This window comes from Melospiza melodia, chromosome 2, assembly GCF_035770615.1.
Source record: "Melospiza melodia melodia isolate bMelMel2 chromosome 2, bMelMel2.pri, whole genome shotgun sequence".
Classification (NCBI taxonomy): Eukaryota; Metazoa; Chordata; class Aves; order Passeriformes; family Passerellidae; genus Melospiza; species Melospiza melodia.
In genome coordinates this window covers 84520697-84547179 of record NC_086195.1, presented here as the reverse complement: position 1 = coordinate 84547179, position 26483 = coordinate 84520697, and the positions used below count along the sequence as shown (strand labels likewise).

At 36.4% G+C, this 26483-nt stretch overlaps 1 protein-coding gene across 3 annotated transcripts in view; it reads right to left on the bottom strand.

Moving 5' to 3' along the window:
• The window catches only part of PDS5B (PDS5 cohesin associated factor B), a 106932-nt gene that overhangs the window by 63500 nt on the left and 16949 nt on the right, over positions 1-26483 (bottom strand). For all 3 annotated transcript variants that reach the window (XM_063149145.1, XM_063149147.1, XM_063149146.1), the window contains exons 2-8: positions 23304-23429; positions 19710-19913; positions 15106-15192; positions 14910-15007; positions 13718-13844; positions 7036-7116; positions 5080-5220 (exon numbers count right to left, since the gene is read on the bottom strand). In XM_063149145.1, coding sequence (XP_063005215.1) covers positions 5080-5220; positions 7036-7116; positions 13718-13844; positions 14910-15007; positions 15106-15192; positions 19710-19913; positions 23304-23411 — 846 coding nt within the window. In that variant the 5' untranslated portion in view covers positions 23412-23429. The remainder of the gene's footprint in view (positions 1-5079; positions 5221-7035; positions 7117-13717; positions 13845-14909; positions 15008-15105; positions 15193-19709; positions 19914-23303; positions 23430-26483) is intronic.

The following is a 26483-nucleotide window of genomic DNA, read 5'->3' as shown; positions in this document are numbered from 1 at the left end:
AAAAAGTTCCTTTCCTTTAGTTTCTTCTACAAGCTGACCCATACAATAATACACTTTTAGCTCTTTCCAAACCCATAGTGCTTCTGTGTCAGTACTAGATCTCTATACACATCACCTTAAAATGCCAAGATCACGCACAATTGACTGACCCTCACGGAAGAGGTTAAATTAAATTAATATAGTGCTCATTCTCCTGTTAATTTCCCAGACTCCTTTCCATAATCAGGCAAAAACCAAACTACTAGTAAGATGCAACCATGATTTCACACAGTTCTCACAGAGCTTAACAACAGAGCTCTGCCACCTGAGAACACAGGAGCTTTTTCTTTACATAAATCTATAGAGCTAGGGCAGGTTGACCCCAACCAAAAGCCAAACACTCACCCAAGTCCCTTCTCTCCAACAGAGAGAGGAAGGGAAAAGAAGGAAGGTTAAAAGGCCCATACATCAAGAGAACAAGAGTTCAGTATGAGTTCAGAACAAGAGTTGAATAGGCGTACAAACAGAGCAAAAAGAGGAATCATTCACTACCTGCCACTGGCAGGGAGATGTCCTGGCAGTTCCTGGAAAGCAGGGTCTCACATAGGGATCACTTGGGAAGACAAAGAGCATGAACACAAATTAATCCTTTCCTCCTCCTTCCCCTGGCCTTTTATTGCTGAGCACATGTCCCCTTTCAACCTTCTACTCTACTCAGCCTACCTGGGGGGAGGAGGAAGGGCACAGGGAGAAAGCCTTTACCTGTGCCTTCACTGCTGTACCAAAATGGCAAGGTGCTTGAACACTAGGTGGCCACATCGTTTACATCCCAAACAGTGAGTAGGTTCAACAGTATTAGAGATACCTAAACTTTCTCACAAGTTTCATATTAAGAGTTTTTAACCCCTCTACACATGATCAAAAATTTATTTGGTCTCTGATGAGAAGGTCCCTGGATTTTACCCCCACTCAAAGAGACAGTCTACAACCCTAAACCCATGAAGATAAACCAGAAGGTTTCCTGATAGAAAGAGTGCAAAAAAATTCATGGAGATGAAGAGCAAGAGATTTGGATCCTGTCAGGTAATGAGTTACAAACTCGAAAGATTTTTGTTTACATCCTCAAAGTCCCATCAAGCCACAAATCAACCAGAAGGCAGAGGAGATGGCTCAGTGAAGCTCAGCTGATGGTTAGGGGGAAACCATTATCACTTCATTTTCAAAGCATGCCACAGAACCACAGGATCATAGAGTTATAAAGGTTGGAAAACTAAAATCTTTAAGATCCTTGAGCTCAACAGTTAATCAAGCACCACCATGTTTATGAACGAACTATTACAGGCACTTCCCTTCTCAAAACTTCCAGTGACAGTAATTCCACCACTTCCCTAAGAAGCCTATTTCAATTCTTGACACATCTTTAAGTGAAGAAATTTCTCCTAATACCAAATCTAAGCTTCCCAAGGTGCAACTCAAGGCCATTTTCTCTGGTTCTGTCACTTATTACCTGGGAGAAGAGACCAACTCCCCCACTTTGCTACAACCTCCTTTCAGGTTGTCGTACAGTGAGTGAGAGGATCTCCCCTGAGCCTCCTTTTGTCAAGGCAAAATGTTTAGAAGCAAAGAAATAAGATATTACACAGAAAGTCTGTTCCATGTACAGAACATGCAACTAAAGGTAACATTACTGATACCAGGAGGAATCCATTCAAATTCATGCAGAACTAGCCAATTTTACACTGGAAACCAAGCTTGCACTTCAGCTTGCAAGTGAGCCAGAATACTTGATATCTTCCTCAGGTAAGTCTGCCATGAGTGTACTTCATGTGGCCAAAATTTGTTTTCACTTACTGCTTTTGAAGCCAACTAAAAAGAAATTAATATTTTCAAAAATATAGAGGAAATTATTCAATTTGTCTTCGTAAATATACTATGTCCCCTTCCGTGTGTTCAGTGCATGCAAGATGAGATCATTCTGGCACATCTCCACAACGCAGTTGTTCAGACAACCACAGCTTTCCTTCAACATTGGACACAAGAGGAAAGTTTTTCACCATGAGATCAATCAGCCATTGGAATAATCTCCTCAGGGAAATGGTAGATTCCTTGATATAGGACATTTTAAGATCCAGATAGACAGAGTGCTAGGCCATTTTGTCTAGACTGTGCTTTTGCCATGAAAATTTTATCCAGATGATCCTTGAGGTCCCTTTCAACCTGGTATTCTATGATTCTATGATCATCTGCTAAGAAATAACACAAATATCCTAAGGAGTAAAGCAGCAATATGAGATCTTGGAAAACACTAACTGTCCCACTACCTCTTAAGCACTACTGGAATATTTGCCTTCTGTAATCACAACTCTGTATTCAAGAGCCATAGCAGACAATTTCATAGAACAAAAACTGGATGTTCCAGTGAAACTACATATTTCACCTAAATATGCTGTACAAACCTTAACTTAAGTACCTAGTAGTCCATGGTAAGCGAGCTCAGGAGAACAAGGCTCCTTAACTGGGCATACAGCGACACAGTAATACGTGCCAAATCCAGAAAAGACAAAACCACTGAGTCCATGCTCTGAATGATATGCAGGACTCACTGAAGCTCTTGGCTATTGTATTGTTAATTTTAATTGACCTCTATTGAAAAAAACAACTCCCCTCTCCCAGTTTTCAGTATGGACTGTCATGCACGTTTTTCCTTTACCAGTCACCTAAACCAAGGCTTCATCAAGCGTAACAGGGTTACTGCTCTCTAGTTTCTTTTCATTTGAAGCAATAAAAAACTGGCTGTCTTCAACCATAATCACTCTGAGTTTTATTGAAATCACACTTTATTCTTAACACACTAATGAGCTATTAACCTGGAGCTGAATTTAAAAAATGTTGACACTAGCTGCTGCTGTTCAGAATAAAGCTAAAGCTATTGTGGGAGTGGAAAGTATTTAATCATCACTGGCAGGTTTGCATGTAGAATGAACTTGTGCCGATCTTAGAAAAAACACAGGCTGACCATATTTCAGAACACTTAGCTTCAAAATACTCTTCTCACCATAGAAAGATCTTAAAGACCCTTCAACTCATTTAGAACCATAAAATTATTTGGGTTGAAGGGACTTTTAAGGACATCCTTCAACCACCCTGCTGTGGGCAGGAACACCTTCCACTAGACCAAAGCTGCTCAAAGCACCACCCAGCACAGCCCTAAAGACTTCCAGAGGTGAAGCACCCACAAATTCTCTGGGAAACCGGTTCCAGCATTTCAAACTTTAAACCAGGGGTATCCTATTCCAAAGAGAGGTGCTTTTTTTCTTCTTTAAAAGATGGGTCATTTGACAGCCAACGGGAAACAACAGGCATATATTATTTTTTCTTGTAACCTGAAGTATCAAAACACACACATGGAGTAACAAATGATTACAGTGCTTTTGGAATAGCTACAAACTATACTAAGTTCAAGAAGCCAACAAGGAATAAGAGTGGTAAGAATGTAGCTATCAGAACCTACATATCTCCTGGAAACATTGTTAAACTTGATCTTGTAGACATCAAACGCAAACCACTTACCCTTTAAGGGTTCAGACCACAGTAAGAAAACTGCGCTAAGGATGAAGGAGACAGAAAGCAACAAAATACATGTACATCATCTGGAAAGAGCACACTAAACAAAGAACAGAAATGCAAACATGAAAAAAATGTGTTGTAAATTAAGAAGTACAAAGAAAACATGGAAATGCTTAGGGCTGAAATCAGCTAGCTGAAGAAAGAGACAAGAATTTTTTCTGGCCTGGGTAAAGAGGGAACAAAACAAAACAAACAAATAAAAAATTGATATTGGCTACTAGACTGAAATCCAATAAAATAAGACTCAAAAATTACATCAGTATTGAAAATCATGAAACATTGACTCAATGAAGGAGTAGGATGACAATTGAAGAACCTGAAGATTTTAGTGGAGTTACAGATGGGAAAGGTACTGGAATTATATACTATTATGGCAGCAGGTAAGATCAAATATCCTGAATAACACCTTCAGCTGCAGAAGTACTATTTTTACTGGAGTGAGACTGATAATTGTTTGCCATTTGTAGAAACAGGAATTAAAGGCTGAAAAAAGGTCTACTTTGAAGACACAGTCAGCAAGCAGTAAATTGAACCCTACTTCTCTCAGAAATGTGAACAGAATGACAAAGGCATTAAAAAACCCCCTCATCCAGCAAGTGTAGCATGCCTGCCTAGCAACATTAGGGAAAAGTAATTGGCATGAACAAGCCACTGGGATAATATATATTACCATAAGAAGAGGGCAAAAGTGCTAGAAACCTAAAATCTGTCCTCTGTAATAAAAACATTCAAACTTACAAGAGGCCCATTGCACATCAGCCCCTCAAGCTTAGTAACAGATCACATACAAACAGAGTAATTCTAATCTAATCACAGTCCCCACAGAAACCCTGTGGAATGACACATAGAATAAAAATAGTGCAGAATGAAGGGAGAATCAACTCATGTGTTATATCACATTTGTCCAAGTGATGGAGACACTTTGAAAAGGAAGTCAAAAAGAAAATTATCCATTAAAATAGAGAGCTAGCACCAGCTATTCTCGAGACATATGAAACAAGCCTGAAAAATCATAAGACATTGCAGCAATTGCGACAAGACATACGGATGCATTCCAGCTGTCGTCTTTCATCTGTCACAGAACTACAATTTGGACAAAATTATTAGTATATATATTCAAAATATGATGTCTTTCACAATAAATAATAAGTAAACCCAGAAATAAAACAGGTCAAGCCCCCAAGTCATCCAAAAAATGGAGTTATTGCTTGAAATATACAAGCCCAAACTATCAACCAACCAAATCCCAAATATACACACATAGACACTGTAGGTTAATACACTTCAATTTAAATTACATTTTTGAGGAGCTGTATGCGTTTTCCTTTAAACAATGCAGAGAAGGCAATTTTTACATATAGTTATTAGTTCTATTTGCCAAATAATTTGAAGAACTTGTCAGTTAATGAAAAAAACAAAACAATGGTCAAAGCATACATGTTTCAAATATATAGAAAGAGTAGAAGTGTTTACCTTAAGTTTGAATTCGAGCTGTGGTAGTACAGAAAGCAAGAGGTGACTGTCAATATTGTATAACTCCAAAATCAAATCAAATACATGCTCTGACAAGTCACTAATTGATGTTTTACCAAGCATGAGGACTTGATTGAAGAACTGGGAAACAAAACAGATTACAAATCAAGAACGAGAGTATACACGTACTCTTCTAAATTCTATGCTAAATCCTAAAACATTAAGTCACTTTTAACCTTACATTAATTTCACTCCTAAAAGAAAAAGGATGGAATGTGGTACACACAAATCAGGATTCCATAGCAGAAGTCTTAAAATATCATTGTCTTGTATCAAGTATTATACATAAAGGAAAACACATTAAACAAGATGTTCGCCCCGGCAGGCCTAAAAATAATTTAGGAAACACAACTTCAAAGGAATTTAAAAGCATCATACATTTTTATAGTGGGACTATATTCAGAGTTATTCCACTATAAAAAAACCATCATTTCAAAAGTATTCTAACATTTAAAGCAAGGCTGCAACAACTGGCTAATTACTACACTACACAGCTGACAGGTTAAGGAGTTGAAAGTAAAAGCATAGGAGTTGATAACTGATTGTTCCAGAATTTGTATTCAAGCAGCATAATGCAACTGTAAAGCAAATATTTCTTCTTGGTAAATTTGACATACTTGAGGGAAACTTCACACTTCCCATTAAAGAAAATATTTCCACACTATTTTCAACTACATCCTCCCTGATGGGTAAGAGGCAACTAAAGAGGATTATATATATATACATATATATATATATATATATGTATATATACACACACACATATATATTATAGTGCATTTTACTGTAAGTTAAAGACTGTCTTGAAGAACTGTTTTGCTTTTCAGGATACAGAGTTGCTTGAATATATATAATCCTGGTTAGGAAACTAACTGATACTGTGTTTTTAATGTATCTCAAGAAAGAAAATTTTCAAAGCCACAAAACACCTCTCATGAGAAAGAAAGAGAAGAAGACCCCATGAGCGTTCTTCCTATGAAGGAAGATGCTTACTGTACAGACTTCCTGAAAGCTCAGAAAATGGCACCCAGTTTGTAATCTAACTTTACAGATGAAGAAAATTAAAAACACATTCCCATGCACCAACACCTTCCCAAACACTAGGTTTTAAGTAAGAGGTTTTTTTTGAGGATTTTTAAAACTGTTAGGAAGTACCCACTTTCTAAATGTTGCAAGTCTGAAAGTAACAGAAAGCATTGAAGGTTTTCCAGTGTTTTCAAGTTCCTGAGGTTTTGGATAGATGCAGTAAGACCTGCTAATCCTCAACTGCTTAAAAAATAAGAGAGTTATTCTTTTTCCTATTGTGCAGCTCAAGATAGAGCATACTCCTCTCTGATCTTTACTTCCCCTCATCCATCCTCTATTAATGTCCATGATGTCTACATTCAACTCTGCTACAACCCTCAATTCACTCAGTTTTCTTCTTTACTATCTATTCTTAGACTCCTTCCTCTTCTACTGCTGTGATAACAGCACTAAAATTCTGCTCTATCTTCAATTCTCTTCACTCTAAATTGTCTTATCTCCTTACTAAAAGACAAATTTTCCTTACAATGTGCAAATGTATTTTTATCAGAACAATATATAAAAATACACTTGGTATTCCAGTCACTCTAAGGATTGAATTGCAAGGTCTTCCAAGACAGTAGGAAATAAATTATCCATTGCATTTCCAAAATCTCAAGTATTAAGTACTTAATAGTTTCTATATGGTAAATAATTAGACTAAAAAAGGACAGTGCTTCATTAATACGATCATTCTCTCAAAGAAAAATGACAACCTGTAAAAAGTTGTTCTTCAGCCCTTTTCATGTTTTCATGCAATTCATTCTTTTTATAACACTGCTCAGTTACAGAAAGTATTGATTTCCATGTTTGTTTGCAGTTGTCACTTACATTAGTAATGTATGGCTCAATTGCTTGTGCCGTCCTCTTTAGTAAAGCTTTTGCCAAATCATAGGCTTGCTTGTTTAAATTCTGGGGGGAAAAACAAACAAACAAACAAACAAACCAGAAGAGTTATAAGCACATGGATTTATCTAAAAACAAACCCAAGAATTTAAAGCCATCATGTACTGGTAAATGCATTAAAGAAATAGCCCGTTCTTTTTATACTTTCAATAATAAAAATAATATAGTAAAAGCAAAGCTATGCCAAACAGAGATTTGTAGGGTTCACTGGTATTACTGAGGAAAAAAAAACAGCTCCAGGCAGATGAGGACTTACTTTGCAGTTGCACATCTAAAACTGATGCTCCATGAATTCAGTGCCTGCATTTTACCGCTCCTCCTTATCAGTTTTCCCAAAAACCAGTGATACAAAGCAACACAAAGGCATTTAGAGTCACCACTGAACAGTACAGAAAATGCAATTCTGCCCTTGCACCAAGCAGCCATCTGTGAATCACCACCACAGCCTCTCCAACACACCATGCAAAGATAGTCTGTTGTCTGAGACAAAGAAAAAAACCCTAGAATTTTGGTTTATGGGAAAATAAAAACTAAACTAAACAAAAATTTTAAAAAACATAACCCCTCTTCAGTATTCTTATCCTTCCATTTGTCTGAATGGGTTATTGCTCTATCATTGTTTTCTCCCTTTCCCTACACACATTCTCCACGCTCTAGTTGTTACATTCTTTCTCCAATTTCTAGATCACAAGTATTTTTCAAAAATTTTCAGGAGAAAATGCAACTCAGCCCTTGTGACACCCACTGCAGATGATTAACACACAGAAGCATGAAGAAAAAGGTCTTCAATACACAAGAATATGCAGTATTTTAATAGCTAAAAAAACTCTACAAAAATATAGTTTCTACAATTTTTATTAGTCTTTGCAATTAAAAAAAAAAGTATACTCAGTTTATAATCCAACAGTAAAAAGGGGGCAGTTTGTGGTTGCTTTTTAAAAATATTTCTCACCATAAAAGGAAGAAAACTTCTAGTAGCAAAATGCAAAGCAAACACAAGGTGTCATGCTACAACCCAAGGTATTTCTTTCCTTGGAGATGCTGAATGAAAGAGAAGATTTGAAAGGATATGGAGAGATCTGTCTGAAATTTAAAAAACCCGATAGAACTATAGGCTTCTAAACAGCAGTGGGAACAGATTACGGTTTTCTGATAATATAAAACAAAAAAGTCTTTGGCCTACTGATAGAATTAAGTCAGGTGAACTTGAAACACTACAAAGACTCATGCCTTAAGTGTCTGTTTCACTCAAAGCCAATAGAGAAGGTGACTAAAAATTCCAATTCCGGAAAAATATTTTAATATATAAAATTCTTTCATCTTACTACAAAACTGTACAGTTGTTCCATGTCCCAGGAAAGGGAAAACACTGCACACTGGATTGTTCTTTATGGTCAACAATAAAAAAGAAATTTAAAAAAAGGTATTTCCACTGGAATAATTTGTTTTCTGTTATTCAAAATTGTAATGGTTCAAGAAAGAAAAGGCACAAATGACTATAACAAGCAATGTATGCCACTTGTAATTCTTGTTCTGATCCTTCTTGACTTCGCAGCTCACCTCCAGCAACAGAAAGAAAATCACTTTCACCTGGGTAAGAGGGAACTCTGGACACGAGCAAGATCTGGTTTAGTATAAAACAAGTCTAAACAGAGGACCTAGCACAGGAGAGTTCCAACGGGCAGAACCATTCTGATTCACATTAATTACAGTTACAGCTTGTATCTTTTGCACAGCAGCTCACTTCAAAGCTTAATGCTTCCCAAGATAAATGCTAGAAGTGGCTATTTGCAGCCCTGAGTAAGAAGGAAATGTAATGCAAGTATCTATCCAAAAAAGCTATAAAGAGGAAAAATAGTCTAGAGCATAAGTGGCTAAGGCAAGTTAGCTATTTTTTCATGCCTCATGTACTTGATTTAATAGTGCCAATAGTCATGACCCTCAAATGTCCAGAGGCCCCACTTTCTGAAAATAACAGTATCAGAGTCTTAAAAGCACACGAGTTTTCTCCTCATTTTCCAGTTTCAGGGAAAAAGCAGAAACCAGTGAAAGTGGCACTGCCTTAGGTGAAATGAAAACAAGAGCAGCACAGCATTTACCAAGTAGGTTCAAAGATCTTTTACAGAACTAAACCTTCTGACTAATTCAACAGACACAAAAATATCCTAAGCTTCCTTCTCCTTAGGGAGAAATTTTAAAAGGACAACATCTGATTTGACAAATTTCTTCTGTTTTTAGATAAGCTCTTCTACCATTATTATCTGTACAACCTTCCCATTTGTTTGGAAAGAAAAGTGACATGTATTTCAAGATCTTTTAACGATTTAAGAAAGCCCTCATTATGGGGACAATTATCTTAATCAAGATGCCTTTAGGAGCATGTAAAAGCATCCAGTAGGCCTAAGGTTTTTAGAGTCCTGAACAGGGTAGGAACAAAGCCATAGGTTGGTAACACTGTTTAAAATAATCATTAGCAATTACTACATCTTGAAAGAAAAAAATCAAAATAAATATTGATTGATAAGCAGAAACAAAAGAACCACCCCTGAGAAGGCAGAACACAAATCTTCTGCAAGAAAACTGAGGTTACACTTAACATCTGAACCCGACGTTTTCCCCCAAAACTTCCAGGTTTGTTTCAGAAAAGAATGTTAATAAACAGTGGAGAACATTCACATTTTTAAAAACTTTGGGAGTCCTCCAGCAACAATATCTGAATAGAGGCTATCTTGGTCAACCACAAGTTCTCTCCTTTGTCTCAATTTCTACCATGATTTTTAGGCATTTCTTGCTGGTATTTCAAGATTTTTATACTTTGGGAAAACATCAACAGTTTTGTCAATTTACTGTTCATACCTGCTTTTCTCTAGAATGAGAATGACAAACTTCTATTTTTGGACAGAAGAAGCAGTGGCAACCTCTCTGACAGTACGGCACACGCATTTTTGTGCTCACACAGACAATATTCTTCAGCAGAGTATGCCACAGAGACAAAATTATTTGTTCTTGCGCAAAGGGGTCAGAAGTGATGGAAATTCATACACACTTCACTTTTTCTCAATTACTTTTCCAGTTACTTCTCAATAATAACTTTAATACAGATCAAAAAAATATGAGAGTGAAATAATTTTTCCCCATCCCTCAAAAGAAAAAAAGGTAAGTGCATTATATTTTATTTACAGGAAATGACTAAGCTAGCATCAATCCAGCCTTTATTTCGTAGTTTTGGGAGGAAAATCAAATGTTAAGTCTGTATCTAGTGCAAATATTCCTGAAAAGCATATTTTTCACATATTATTTACTTGGAATTTGAAAAACATCTTCAGTTTTATTGTTATTATCAATGGTACAGCAGCTGAATTAGTACCCAAGAGCACCTGAGAGAACAGTTTCAAGAGATTCTCTTGTTCTCAGGAAGGTAAAGAGATCAAGGACAGCTGACAAAAGGCTCAGCTGAGGTGTTGCCAACATAGATAACACTAAATATTAAGCAAATTCCTAGTAGGGACAGTTAAGAATTTAATTGTCAATAGCACTTTTTCTAAAACATAGGCATGTAAAGCATGTGGGATGTGCAATGTGGGATTCCCTTCAGCAGTCCTGAGGCTGAAAATGGAACACTGGCAAACACCCAAGGAAATCAAGTACAGTTTGCCTTCTAACACACTGCACAAACACAAAATTGTTTTCAGGTCTGCCATAAAAGCATTATAATACAAAAAGATTACTAAAGGGTAAAGGAAAACTATTAATTTTTCTTGCCTTTTCATACTAACTACCTCTTCTCCCTTGCTGCCAGGTCTTATCTGGGTTTAGGTCACTTAAATTCATTCCTAATATAATCCTACCAAAAGAATTTCAGTTGAGTTGATAGAAAAGAAGAGAACTTACAAAAGGAAAAAAATAATTCAGCATCAAAATTAGGAGTTAAGCACATGGTCAGACAAGTTAAGCTTGCCATTTTATTGGCTTATCTGACAGCTGTACTAGTCCAGCAAGCCTGTGCACACTCCAGCATGCCTCTACTCTGATATTGGTGTAAACTGCTTTCATTCAGGTTTACATTAGTATGGCTTTTATCCTGACTAATTGAGATGGATGATGAGCTCAAGGGAGATACAGTAGTTTAGAGTTGTCACTACTCCAGTGACTACTAATTATGGTATACAGACATTTGGTAATATATCATGTGCCCAGTATATGCTCTTTATGCCTGAGTTTTTGCAGCCATCCTGCGAACACCATTGCTTTTTACACTTCCCACTCAGGACTATGGACCATAACTATTTTTCATATTTGGAAAAATACTGTCTTGGTTTAAGGGGTAACGGCATTGAAGTACCCTTTTGTAAACTGCTCAACTAATTACTACATCTCTTAAAAATATTTATGTAGTTTTTGCCTAAAGCTGTCCAGTGCTGAATTTCAGCCACTGGATGAACATTCTGCTCCCAACACATACTTACAGACCACAGGTTAGATAAATTATACAGACTGAGATTTGAGGAACTCAGTCTTGTTTTACCAATACAACTTTTTTTTTACCAATACAACCATTCAGTTCAAAAGGCCACTACACATTCCCTCTCACACACAACCCTCCTTTTAGGCATATTAAAAATATACCACTGTGTCACTTTCTATAGACATAACTGTCTCATCTTCAACAATCTCTCGATCTCATCTTCAAACAGAACTAGTAGCAGATCTATGTTCCTTCCACTCTATCAAAGATATTTTTTGGTCCCTAGGAAATCTGGGAATTCCCTACAGACCATTACACCAATGTCTGCCTTTATGCCATTTTTGGTGACCAGTCTGATCATTCAATTTCCCTTTTCCACAACCCACACAGCTGAACAGGGACATCAGCCAAGACACAGTTCTTTTTTGTGGTGGACCTGATCCTTTGTCTCCTTCTAGTTTTGTGCTCATTGGAAGAGTGGAAAAATGCTCAACTCTGAATTTATTACACCTTTCCAACTTGACATCAGTAGCCACAGAAAGTAGTGAGAGGACCCAAATTTTAAATAATTTTAAATAAAAATTCACCATGTGAAGACTTTGAGATGCAACAGAAAAATACGAGAAGTTCCTTTCTGTTAGTATGGAAAAAAAAATAGTTAAAGATACTCAGAATACAATCTGACATTATGTATCTATTTGTTAGAAAGCAGGCTATAAACAAGCATCCTATAGACAGAGATTTTGATTAAAAGAAAAACAGCAGAAAATGCAAACCCCCAAACATATTTTCCTTATTAAAATATTCAGTCAGTAATTTTGAATCCACTATGAAACAGAATTGCTTTAGTGCTACAGACATCCTAACAGGATACAAATTCTTCAACTCAAAGACAGTTTATTAAACATGAAACATAAAAATAGTACCGTCAAATCAATTTGAACACAGATGACACAATGAAACAATAGATTCTTAATAACTGAGAACACAAACTGAAGTATTTTGCATATTCTTGCTTTTGTATTTTGTATTCTAAAGCTTTACTTTATAAATATGGACTTTAGCCACACCAATTTCAGTCTAGTCCTGGCACAAAAGTATTAGACTCCTTGAAGAACACAGCTAAAACATATCCAGTGGTGCAAAAAAAAATTACTGACCTATATTAAGCATTTAGTCTTTCACTGTCAATAGAAAATAATTTATGTGCTACTTATTTACTGAAATTAATGGCCAGTGGTAAAGGCACACTAGTAGGCATTCCAAAGCATCTGTTAATAACCACTTAACCATACACTTTTTAGAAACTACAGCAGTTAGCACCTTCCTGAACATATTTTAAGAAAAAAAAAAAAGCTATTAGAAGTGTCCAAAATACAGCTAAAGGACACATTTCCTAGATAATTCCCCACACTCTTTTTTTGTCATGCACAACTTACAAGTGAGTAGCCCATGAGATTTCAGTAGGACACAGTTAAATTCCTGAACTAAGGAGTCAGACTTCCATGCTTCTTAAACATTTAAGTATCACAACACGAGCACAGTTCTGAAGTTTTTCCTTCTGTTCATCCACAGGAGACATTTTTTTAAACATGACATGATTTATTAAGGTAAGATAGACATTCCTTGGGCTCTTCCTGAACCACCATTTCTGCACAGAGTTTTGATTCTATGGCTGCATCAGAAACATAACAATAACACCAAGCCAACTTTTCTGAAATGCAGCAGTGCCAATTACAAATCAGCAGTCATAACTTTTTCCCTCCCACTAGGGCAGCACCTTAGTTTGAACTGTTGATACAGCATTACATCAATTAAAAACTTTCCAAAGGATGTATGTAACTTCTCCACTCCATTCTACCAGCACTGACAGGCCATAAAAAACCCTGTGTTTAAATTCACAGGATATTCAACCTTTTAGATTACTGATACTTTGCTTATGGAAAGTATATCACAGCAATGAAACTTGACTGAATTTTCTATTAAAATTACTTGTTTGCTAAAAGAAATCCAGATAATATCAAGACATTTGCTACAGCCATTCTGTCAATTAGAACTACATATCTGAGCACATACATCCAAGAAATCATGATTACAAAACAAACAGTAGAACAAAACAAAACATAAGCCACTAAATCTTACCTTATGTGCTGGCACTAGATTAACTAACACTGTATCCAAAAGTTCCTGTGACACAGTATCTCCCTCACAAATGATAGAGCTCATTAGATCAACCATGTGCATGTGTACTTTTTGGTTATGACCATTGCTGAAATTAAAAACAAGAATTCTTAGTGTAATATCTATGTAAAGTAAAAGTTCTGTTCAGAATATTCCCTGTGGTGATGGCAAACAACAAGGAATAAAATCAGCAAATCACAAGTTTTCTTAAAAATCAAAGTACTTTGATTCCTTGACTGCATATACCATCATTCTTAAATTTCATGCTCTCCTCATTCACTACTGCAGTAAGACTCTGTCCCTATCATGAAAAGAAAGTGTATTAGAGCATCCCTCTGCTCTGCCCAGCACTGGGGAGACTTGCCCTGGAGTGCTGTGTCCAGTTCTGGGCTTCCCAGCACAAAAGGGACACACACATCACAGACTCAAGTCCAGCAAAGGTTCATAAAGATGATTAAGGGCCTGGAGCTGCTCTCATGGAAGGAGGGGCTGAGAGAGCTGACATCTTTGGTTTTGCCTTGAGAAGAGATGGCTTAGGAAAGAACTTACTGGTAAGTTTAAATACCTGATGCTGGGAGTTGAGAAGACAGGGCAAGACTGTCCTTACACCACAGGCTCAGTGGTGTCCAGGCACAGAACAAGAGGCAATGGGCACAGGGTGAAATACAAGACACACCATTCAGACATTTAAAAGGGTGATTGAGCACTAGAAGGTTGCCCAGAGATGGCACAGCCTTTCCATCTTTGGAGATGCCCAAAACCTAACTGGCTACAGTTCTGGGCAATCTGCTCAAGCTGACCTGGTTTGAGCAAAGGGAAAAGACTGGACTACCTCTAGCAGTACCTTCTAGAGTCTGCTACTTTTTGAATCATGTTTTCACAGCAATAATTCTCCAAATTCCTTACAATTGCATATTACAGCATTCAATTTCAATAACAGAATAAAATAAATGCAGTAAATGACAACTAAAGCTAAGTTTCTTAGGAAAAAAAAGATGATGTGCAGTGTGTCTTGTCTCATTAAAACAGAAAAAACAGAGTTCTGCTACCTTTAGTTAAACTAAATTACAAAACTCATTAATGCTAAAAGTTAGAACTCGCTGACCTCAATCATGCAGTAAAATACTGTGAAATCTGAGGTGAAAATACTCACTTTATTACTGAAAACAGCGTTCTATACAGCTGGGTAAAAATCTCATTGCTGTCCTCTAATTCAAAGCATATGTTATAAGATTTGACCCAAGCAATGTTCTGTGTTGGAACAGGAAAAAATAAAAGGAGTAGTTAACACAAGATTAAATGGAAAGATCATGTTTAAAAATTATTATAAAATAAGTTATGAAGCTTACCTCAAGCAAATAAAAGTATCGATTGAACTGGGGGCTTTTTGTATCTTCTAAACCTTTAAGTTGCCTTGTTATGAACATAAATATATCCTGAAAAGAAAGAAGTGCTAGTTATTCAATAAACTGCAATTAAACCTTCAATGTAAAATAATTACCTTTTAAAATTAGTAGTATTATTTAGTCACTAAAAAATATGCAGCAATGACAGACATTATTTCACTACCAAAAAGAAGATCATGTACAAAAACACCATGGAAAATGTCAAGGAGTAATTTAAAAATACTTCATATTTCTTTAAAGGGTTGAGAAGTAACCTTTTCCTAAGGAAACAAATGTTTTTCATTTCCAAAAAAAGCATTCAACTTGACAAACACAGCTGCAACTGTCTGGCTGCAGAAGTCAAGAGATGATTATTCAGCAGGACAATGAATTTTACTTCATATTACATTCAGTTTCAAAAGAAGGAGAAAATAGCAGCAGGCAACTACACCTTTCCTAAGAGATGTTATTATATGTTCACTCTGTATTGTTTGTGCATTTCTCAGTCATCAAGATACTGACACAGATAACATCTCTTGCAAAAACTAATAAACCAAGTTCCTCCTGCTTCCTCTATCAACTTCCACCACCAGAAGACTCCTTCAGAAAGTCTCACACAGTTGAAGCAGGTTACAAGGAACAAATAGTCAAATATGAACTAAATAGAAACACACAGGAAGGTATCTTCTTAATTTTTTTTTCACATTCAGATAATTAACAGATTAACGTAGTTGTGAATTTCCAGCTAACACAACTATATTAAATCAAAATATTTAGAAATAATATTACCAGAAACACTCTTCACAGCCTCAATTATATCTATGTTTCATCCAACAACCTAGGTGTAAATGAAATATATTCCAAAAGGATATATTCCAAAAGGTATAAAGCTGCCATAATAAATAGAAGAGAGCCTTACTGTTAATCCTGAAAATCCATCCAAGAAATAGTCTAAAAGGCATTTCTGTAACACTTTCAAAATGACCATTTCTCCTAACCCCCAAGAATAATACACAGACAAAAGACAAGAATATGGTTTCCAACACTATAACCACAAAATCCAGCCTTAATCATTAAGCTGAGCACTTACTGGGGATCTAGGTAAAATCAAGAATTAGATTACATGTGACATCACCAACTCTTGGAAAAACAGCACAGCAAAACACTGTTCAGAGCTACAGCTATATCCACGTTTTAATTTGGTTTGAAACTGATTTTTAAGAGTTAAGGATGATGAGAAGGATCATTGTCTGGTTCACACTTCAGGATCCTTTAAAGAGCACACCATCCAGACTCTTCAGCTAAAATTAAACCAAAACATGTAAAGGACACATCTAATGGTCTCCAACCACTCAGAAGCATTCAGTTCCCATGCAAAAGCTCATCTGAAGAATCCCTCCTTTAAAAATCAGTGCCTGAACACTAGCAGGCCATCAGTCCCCACCCAAAAGGAAAGCTGTCTTATGGAAAACACTGGAAGGTTCTGTAAAATACAAACTGAGTTCCAGGGGAGAATAAGAATGAACTGAAGAAGAAAGGGGGCACACGACAGACTGACCAATGCCAAACATAAAAACTACTTAAGCTTAGAACTCATGCTCTGTGTTAATTATTTTGTGTTAAACTTTACTTGTAGAGGTAAATCATCATCAGTTCATTTAACCAAGTATCTCAGTTTTTATCCTACAGCTCAGTATGCAATACTTATCTACTGAATGTGATTCAAAGATCCTACTAACTTTCCAATAGAAAGTTCTCATCATTGTGCTGCATACAGACATTAATGAATAGGATACATGCACAGTAAGTCCAACACCTGAATGCTTCAAATAACAGCATGGTATGAAAAAGTAAGCATTTACTCCTAAACTATTTTTTCCTCTTCATATTTAAAGACAGCAACACAGACTAAACTCAGAAGTACTCACTAATTTCTAATATCTCGTGTACTATGACCAAACATTTTCCCCCTTTTTTAAGGACATTGCTCCCTCTTTTAAGCACACACAACATACCACTTGAACATGCATTTATAAATTCAAAACACAGGCTAAAATAATCTTTGGCTGCAGCCAAAAAATTACAATAATTTCACAACTGGACAATAGGTTTTCACATGAGACTGCATAAAGCAAGTCTACATTAGAATCCAAATTTCAAAAACAAAAGTGCTCACATTTCAACTTCAGGGATATTTTTTGGTCTTGCTTTGAAGATTTGTTTGTTTGTCTTGGGGTTTTTGTTTTGGTTTAGGTTTTTTGTTTGTTTTGTGGATTGCTGTCGTGATGCCAATTAACTGCATAATGGATTCAGTAATCATCAGTGTCATGGCTCTCACCAGAGAACACCTTGAGATAACTGAAGTTCTGCTACCATTTTACCCTTTTTTAAGGGGTACTTCAGCAGAGGCAGGTAGACAGTCCTTCTGTTTCAGTCGTTTTCAAATGACACATATAAATAATTAGATTATTTTCCCACCAGAAAATTAGATTTGGGCTCTAGGCTTTACACAGACTGAGGAGAGCTCAAAGTTACAAGTTTTGAGATCCCAGCAGAGCAAACCTACTCCAGCTCTCTTTTTATTCTACTCATGGCATTTTCCATCCCTGTTATCAACTCGCTTTCAATGATCAGCAAGGAATGCAAGATTTACACTGATGATACACACAAAAAGGAAAACCTGAGATTCTTATCCTTTTCCTCAGCATCCCATCTGCACAATATCTAAGTTACAAAGAGATCCACTGAGTCTGAAGCAAGGGCAAAAACTTGAGATTTAAGTCTTTTCCTCTCAAGAAATTAAACCTTTTTAGCACTCCCCTTTGCCATTTTTAACTTTGGTGTTACACATACAAGAATAGACTCAGCTGCGGTATGGATTTGATATCAAATACTGGGTAAAAATAGTGCCAAGATATAACCCAAGAGGAAGCATTCTTCCTCTTACCTCTGTCATAAAGTGGAGGGAACTCTTCGACATTTCTATCAGAGCTTGTCCTGCAACCACAAAAGCTGAGTTCAGAAGAAATGGGTTTGCAAGAAACCTACCCCAGTAGCCCTAGGCCAAGGTCCCTATTGTTTGTCTTGTCTTTATTTCTCAAAATATGTTTAAAAAACTGCATCAAGCAACTGAATTCTGAAATCCACACAGATTACAGAACTCAATGCTGGCAATGGAAGTCCCTCATCCATTCCAAGTTCTGTTCCAGCAGTGTTTGTAGTATTCTGATACTTCAGGTATGAGATCAGTACTGTAAACCTTCCAATATTGTACACTATGAAATCTGAAGCTTAGTAGCATTTGGTAGATCAACTACTCTAAGGAGGAACTTAGTTAGCCCAACTCAGAAGGATAAATTAAAGCTCTAAGCCTAACAAGCAAATGAAAACATATACTAAAAACTGAAATAGAAATCAGGACACCTGAAAACCAGACTTAAATAGAGCACAGTGGAGAAAGCTAATATTCATCTCCAGTTGAGAGATGCAATCAGTAAGTACAGGAAGTAGATGTTGTACCTCTGATTACACACTAATGCAGAATTAAGAAAACAGAACTAAGAAAAATCCTTAGATATCTCTCCAGTATGTCTGTTAACAAAAGATGCACTACAGCAGTTGGAACGACACTGTTTCCCTAATTAGGAAGCACTGCTGGCACAACCACTAGATGAGAAATTGAGTGATTTCCTCTTAAGTGATAATAGGTAGACCATCCACCACAACCACCTTTCTATCCTACTGTGGAACAAACAAAGACCAAACCAAACTAAACAAAAAAGACCACACACATTTCTAAATCAGGGATACAAAAAAGCACACATTTTTCAGTGTTACTTTCACCTGGTTTTTCCTAGATTTCCCCCAAAATTCAGTTCATCACTTGGGATTCTGACTGCACGAGGGAAACAGTTTGATTTTGAGAGTTGGGAACTAAGTTAGATTTCTACCTTAAAAAGTAAAAGAACTCACAAAATAATAAAAAAATTATTTCTTTTTGGAACAAATTAGTCAGATCTGTACTTCGTTTTCAAACCTGACATTTCTCTATCAATCATCTCCATCTAGTGGGATCAGTGATGTCTGTAATTGCAGAATTTCCCAAGCCACATCAAATATCATTTAACTCTGTACAAAAGTACTTTATCTTTGTTTCAACAGAGCCTTTATCTATAAACATACAAGTACCTGCCTCTTGGTAGTTTAATAGGAGATGCAGGGGCATTTCCCCAAGCGAAGGTATTAGCTATCTTGCAAGAGATTTTCATAAAAGCTATACATATGATAAATATTTCTAAAGTAAACTAACCTACAAATCCCAAAAACAGTTCAATAAAATAATTATTTTCAATACAGATCCAAAACTCTGCAAGTTATTGGAATATGTACTATATAACCCTTTAAGTCATGGACAACTGACTTGACCAATCCCATCCTAAAATCAAGTGAAAACCTTGATTTGTTTAGGCTGAACCAGAAATAAAAGGAGGCAAAAAGCAGTCGTGACCAATTGTATTAATCACTGAGTGTAAAAACCTGCTGTGGAAAAAGAGATTAATTTTATTTACCTTCAGTTTATCCGGTGAAGTGTATGGAGCTTCAGGGGCATAAATTCTGAAAATATCGGCAAGACAACATGCTACCAACAAACGCACATCCTTATCAGGATGTTTGAGGAAAAAATCTGAAGCAAGATGTAAAGCAAGATTTAGGTAGAGCTCCTTTTCTTCTTCAGAGTCCTGGTCCATATCCATGAAAGTTTTCACAACCATCTAAATAGACAGACAGACATTAGTATATAGAATTAAATGCTTCGTGTAACAGAATCCTTACTAAAAGTTTCTTTTCTGGTTTTCTGCAACTTCTGTCAGAAGCATTATTAGCTATGCAGTAGTACTTACTTGAGCAACCAGTGTTTTCATTTTTCAGGGCACAGGAAATACCTGGCCAAGTCCTCTATCAACTGAACCAACACATAGCCTCAGCAGAAATACTGAAAGTCTAGTTGTAGACTTCCCAAATCTTTTTGAGAAAGCATATAATCAAGTTTGACAATTGAAGAAGTGCAACAGGATTCACTGTTACAGCTTGTTACTGTTACTTAAAAATAGACTGTTACTTAAAAATTCAGACAATGGCAAAACTTTATTAAAAATATTTGTTTCTCTCTCAACTATTCAGAGACGATTTTTTCTTCCTATTCTCTTTCAGTTTAAGGTTTTTTGCCTATTACGGCTCTGAGGAAAATTCTATTCCCTGTGCTGTCCAGAAGCAGAGCCCACACTTGCAGCAAATGGATATATAAATCCAGGCAGCTGAGTGGCAAGGATGTTGTCCAACAAGACTAAAATGACCACTAGGATTATGAGGATCCAGTTACTGAAGTCATGGAACAAAAAACGTCTGGGACACCAAATATTTAACATGCTGAATAAAACAAAAGTAGGAAAAGCTATATTTAGTAACTGTTAGTTGGTGAGAATTATTATATTTGAAAAACTTTCTGAAGGAGAGAAATTTATTGACAAAACAAAGTAATTCCTTATCTGACTCACAGAGGCAGAGTTATTTTAAGGAGTTCAGCTCATGTAAAATTAACAAAATTATACTAAACCCTTAATTACACAATCCTGAGAATTAAAGCCAAAACTCCTATCTACTTCTTCAGTGCAAGAAGAGATGTTATTCAAAGAATAATAATTTAAAGTCCCAGAATCCTGTAACACTGCAAAATACTTTATTTTGCTATAGTTTGTTGTTTGGTTGGGTTTTTTTCCCCCTCCAAAAAATTTACTATAACTGGTCAGGGAGTAAGAAGCCAAACTCAAAAAAATCCCAAACTTCTACATAACTAGGATCACAGTAGCTGTGAAGTTTTCAAACATATGAGAATCCTTTACAAAAAGGCATAAAAGATCAGCAGCTTAGGCAGACACAACTTCCATTGCAAGAAAAAAAAGGCCTCCCCAGTCAGGCACAAGACCTGAAGTGCACTGGTGCCCTTATACACTAATTAATTTACAAGTCAGAACTGTTTTCATTTCCATGAAAAGTAGTCTTTTCATACTTCTTGCAACAAGTATGCAAGTTTTTCTACTCTGGAAATGAACCTTTCATGTTTTTTCCCTGATAGCATGAACATCTGTACAAGTCAGGACAACAAAGATCAGTCATCCTTTCTGCAGAGCAATCCATCACAGTGTTTAAGGAAAAACAAAGGACAACAAGTTAGTTGTCCTAGCCTGGTTTTCCAGGTTCCTGCAAAGCAATAAGTTAGGGGACTCCAGAGCCTGAAATCACACCCAGACCACCACAGTTTATACTCCTGGAGGTTCATCTTCCAGATGTGGCACATACTTCTTAACCCATTCAATTTTTACTACATCATTCCACAGAAACAAGCTTTGGAATTTACTGGTATGAAACTGACAGAGAAGTGCATTATTAGACTGCTGGTCTAAAATTAGTATTTCATTAGATGATGATTTGGTTCTTGTGTATTAAAAAAAACTGTGGAAAAATGCTTTTCCCACACTACTCATCATTTCCAAGAGTTTATCACCTTCTTTCTGTCTTCAGTGCTAGCTGACAACTGTCACCATTTAGTTTCTATCACATTTTGAAATCTATTATAAACTTCAAGAGGGCATCAATTCAAAATGCATAAAATGTCCAATGTAAATTATGCTAATACAGAAATTCACTCTGCATATTTTCCATTTTATTCTCAGATCTCTCAATAATTTGCATTTATATTAATATATCATTATCAACAAACAGCGGAATGTCTGCTTGTGTACAGAAGAGTGCTTTTTCCCTAATAATTGCATGAATTTGGCATTCAGAGAAATCAAGAAGCTAATAGTTCACTTATTTATCAACCACTGTTCTTTAGCACTTGCAACTGTGTTTATACTGAAGTTTTGTACACTTGTGGTGTAGCATGGAACATTCAACCTCTCATAAAAGAAATACTTCAGTTTTTTCCCTGCCTGAGCACCAATGAGTTCACAGCCAGAATAAACAACTAACAAGAAACACAAGACATCTTACAAGGTCCTCTTATTCTGCAAGACAGATCAAGATGACAGAAGGGACTAGACATTCAAGGCCAGAAATGAAATTAGGCTACAGGAGAAAAATGATTAGTAAGAACTGTGGTGCTGCATTTCCACAAGCTGGAAAAAATATGCAAGTGCTAACAAAGAATTCCTTCTCTTAGGAATCATTCATATGTAAAGTTATAAACGTTGTCTTTTATTCAGTACCATAGAATGCAATATACTCACTGAAGTCCATCAACCAAAATCCCAAAGCCTAAACAAGTTACTGGGGGGAAAACAAGAAGCAATCCTTGTGGTCTGGGATTTTATTGGTTTTTGTTCATTTACCCATAGTTCCAACTGACTTAAAGCTACTTCAGAAAATTCCAAATTAAGCTCCTTCATCTGTTAGACTACTTAAGGTTCCCTTCCCACATCTGTTCCCTCCTGTTTCACAGGGCAAGCCCAAGCTGTAGGCACTCCTCCTGCACAATACAGGCCTGTCTTTTTGTGAGAGTACAAAGGTAGATGCAGAACTGTAGTAACAAAATTAGCCTCCAAATCTGTCCAACTTTCCTGTACACTTAGGCCAGATAAAATGGTCAAGAAATTCAAGACAGAAATACATCAAAGACTGTAAGTGTAGTCAAACCATATATACTAAAGTGTAACAAAAATTACCTTCATCATGATACAGGCTAAAACAACAACAATAAAGGTTTTTATTAACAAACCGAAGAGTGTGAAGGCATAAAAAGAATGTATTGAGACGTATACAAATTATTTCCAAAATTATTACTCTCTTTTAGAGAGGAAAATACTGGAAAACAATGAAAGTACTGACTTAGCATAGTAGCTGAAATAAAATTTAAGCAGCATTTTAAATTAAGGCAGCTCATTTCTATTTGTGATTTTTAAATGCATTTAAACCTTTTTTGAACAAGCCATTTCAAGAAAGTGGTAGAAGAGAAGGCACAAGAGCAAACAATTTTCTCCTTCTATGCATAGAAAAGGTAAAGCCAAAGGGGAAAAAAAAACCCATTTCAGATATAAAATATAGGATTATTGAACATCTTTTACAAGAAACTTTAATCTGCAAGCAATTAGTTGCTTACTAACCTTTAGCCTTCTCACCATCTCTTCTTTAGATATTTTATCAGAGATTTCTTTGACTCCTGGAGGATATGTGATTTTTCCATCATTGGCTCTCGTCTTTGAATGAGCCATGATTTCACGGTTTTAAAACTGTGGAAAGAAATTAACAAGACAATGCTGTTTAACTAGTTCATGCTTAACCATATCTGTCCCACTTTGACAAACAAAATCCAACTAGAAATATACCAACAAACCCGTACAAACACTAAAAAGGACAAAATATTTTGATTGGTTTCAGTAATCTATACTGTGGGAGACAGCAACAGTTTTGATATGCAGGTAGATTGTCCTATGACACAACAAAGCTTCCAAGAAGTACACATCAGAAAAAAGCTAAAACTCCTCATTTCAGAATGTCATTGATCTTCACACTAACAAGATGCAACAAAGAATCTTACTGTATTGTATGATCTGTTGCCATCTCTTGGTAATAACAGATCCTAGCTAGCTTGGGTGTTCAGACATCTGAAGTGGACTTTGTGTCCATTTTTACTCTTTTGGAAAATGCAATTTTCCAAAATGCCTAAACACCAGTGCTGTTAATTGTTACACATCACCAGTTCTAAATCCCCAATACTACCAAGCAAGCAGCAAATAGAGAATGAAAAATACAAGTCTTTCCTCTACGTCATTAAAACCAAGTTTTCAAGTGAAAGACTGCAGAAAAGCAATGGTATCTTCTTCCTAAATTCTAACTAGGAACACAACTCAGCTACTTGGTTTCTAGTCCCTTTAAACTGATGCAAATGAAAACTACCATGTAATCCACTCTAAGTTATGCAGAGTTTCATTGCTTTAGAGAAGGAAGCTGAACTGAAATCCTTACTTACATAAAAGCAATCAATACAAAAGACGGTGAAAAAATCTAGATGGCATTTGTGGGAACAATCAGGATCTTAGAAAAAGACTGTACCAGGGCAGTTACAAATGAAAAATGTAACAAAAGAAACAAATTTCTTTGTCATTGTCTTGATATTTTTATTTATTAGTTAAAAGTATGATCCACTTCTAGCAGTCATGGCTGTTCTGAACTGTGAATCCCAAGTATCAGGATTTGTATTCTTCAGTTCATATTTCATGAAAACAACCAAAGTTACAGATTTTGCTTCATCTTCACCTTATCTTTTACCAAACAAAAAGTTAGCATTGGCTTTTTTTTTTTTTTGCAAAGAACACATAGAGCACAACAAATTTTTTGTAAATAGGGAAAACATGAATAGAACAAACATAATCAGATTTCATTCAACAGGCATGATATGCAATGTACTTCAACAGATACATGAAAATCAACTCAGTTTGTCATCTTCTCTGCCCCTACATGCACCCAGCAGAGGAAGGAACAGTGCCACATGCTTGCACTTGTAGTAAAAATTGACGGCGACAAAGCTGGGAGGAAACAAAGCTCATTGAAGTAACTTTTTCTAATACTAAAATATGATGCCACTTTTATCCCCGTTATATTTTTTTAACATGCTGCAATGACAAGTCCATGTCAAGTCTAGGACTCCTCAAAAGCACACAGAAATTGTAATGAAGTTCACTCTTCTTGCCATATGACACAGACATTACACTCTACCTTTCAGATGGGATGATGTTATATATTACACCTAAATTCATTTTAACAGCTCATCACAGCAGAAGGGAGCCTTGCTTGCCTGAAGATGAGAATGCATAAAAGCATCAGATGCTTTGTTGGACCAATCAAACTCACCAACTCAAAAAACAAGCCTAATTGTTTTTGAAAAGCGTGTGACAAGCATCACAGCTAACTCAAGGGAAAGAACAGGAACTAGGGGAACTGGGGAACAAAACTCCATTTTCCAGGGGTGGATAGCTGTCAGATCACATCAAATGCAGTGGAAACTTGATTAGAACATGATGATGTAGTCTCATTTGGAGCACATTTTGAAATAATTCAAAGACTGAAACTCATACATTACAGTCAAGTTCAACTGTGCAGCCAATATGTCCAATGGCCATGCAACCAAGCTTTTAAGCTTCAGTGGCATCCAAGGTCTGCATGAAACTGAACATCTGTATTGTGTTTATGTGGCAAGGCTTTGGTAGTGGGGGAGGCTGAAGGCAGAGCCCCTGTGGGAAGAGACATGGGGCTGCCCCCGTAACAAACAGAGCCAGCTCCAAAATGGACTCATCCCTTGCCAAAGTTGAGCCATCAGTGATGCTGGCAGCGCCTCTGTGATAATGCATTTAAGAACTGACAAAAAAATGCTGTATAGCAGTTACTAGGAATAAAAGTGTGAAAAACCTGCAGCCACCAAGGTTAGTGGAGAATGAAAACAATCTCCCTGTAATTATCTTGACCCATGAGCATTTTTCTTATTTCCTTCCCTGTTCCATTAAGCAAGAAGAGTGAGAGAGCAGCAGTGTTAGCACCTAACAGTCAGCCAAGGTTACAGACAGGGATGAACACAGCTTATCCCTCTCAGAGGTACAGAAAAAATTAACAGGACTTCAATTTCTAGAGAATTAATACACCTAGTCTTACAGGGTCAAGAATAATTCTAAAAAGGTTCTAAGAAATAGAACATAAAGGATAAAGAATTATAAAGCTTCTAACACTGAGAGAAACAAAAACCGTTCAAAAGAAACAGAAGAAAACAAAACCTAGCATTCAAAAAAGAAATTCAATGCTAAGCAAACTTGTACAACAGTTGTAACTTCAATTACCTAAGTAAAACTTCATTACATTCCACTGCTAGAAGTTCCTGTTCTTCTGGACTGCCAATAAAACTGTGCATACCTAGCTTTATCAAAATAATCTGTGTTGAACACTTAGTAGAATCTAGGATTTTACTTGGGAGCGGGGGGGGGGGGGGGGGGAAAGGTGTTTTGGTGATTCCAACCAAATGCAAGTCTCTGTGATTTCACATTAGATACATCAGCTGTTTCAGTGAACTTCTGTCATGGAAAAAGAAGACAGTAGCAGCTAAGAACAGCAGCCTCAAGGCTAGCTGTATGTACAACATGTTGAAAATGAAAATCCATAAGCCAGTGATCTGATATTCAATGACTGAATTTCAAAAAGCTTTTAAAATTCATTTTTACAGATTCAGTGTATTGCAAAAGAAAACAGTCTGAGATGACAAGCATTTTGAAAGAAGGAAATTCTTTCAAAGCATCTTT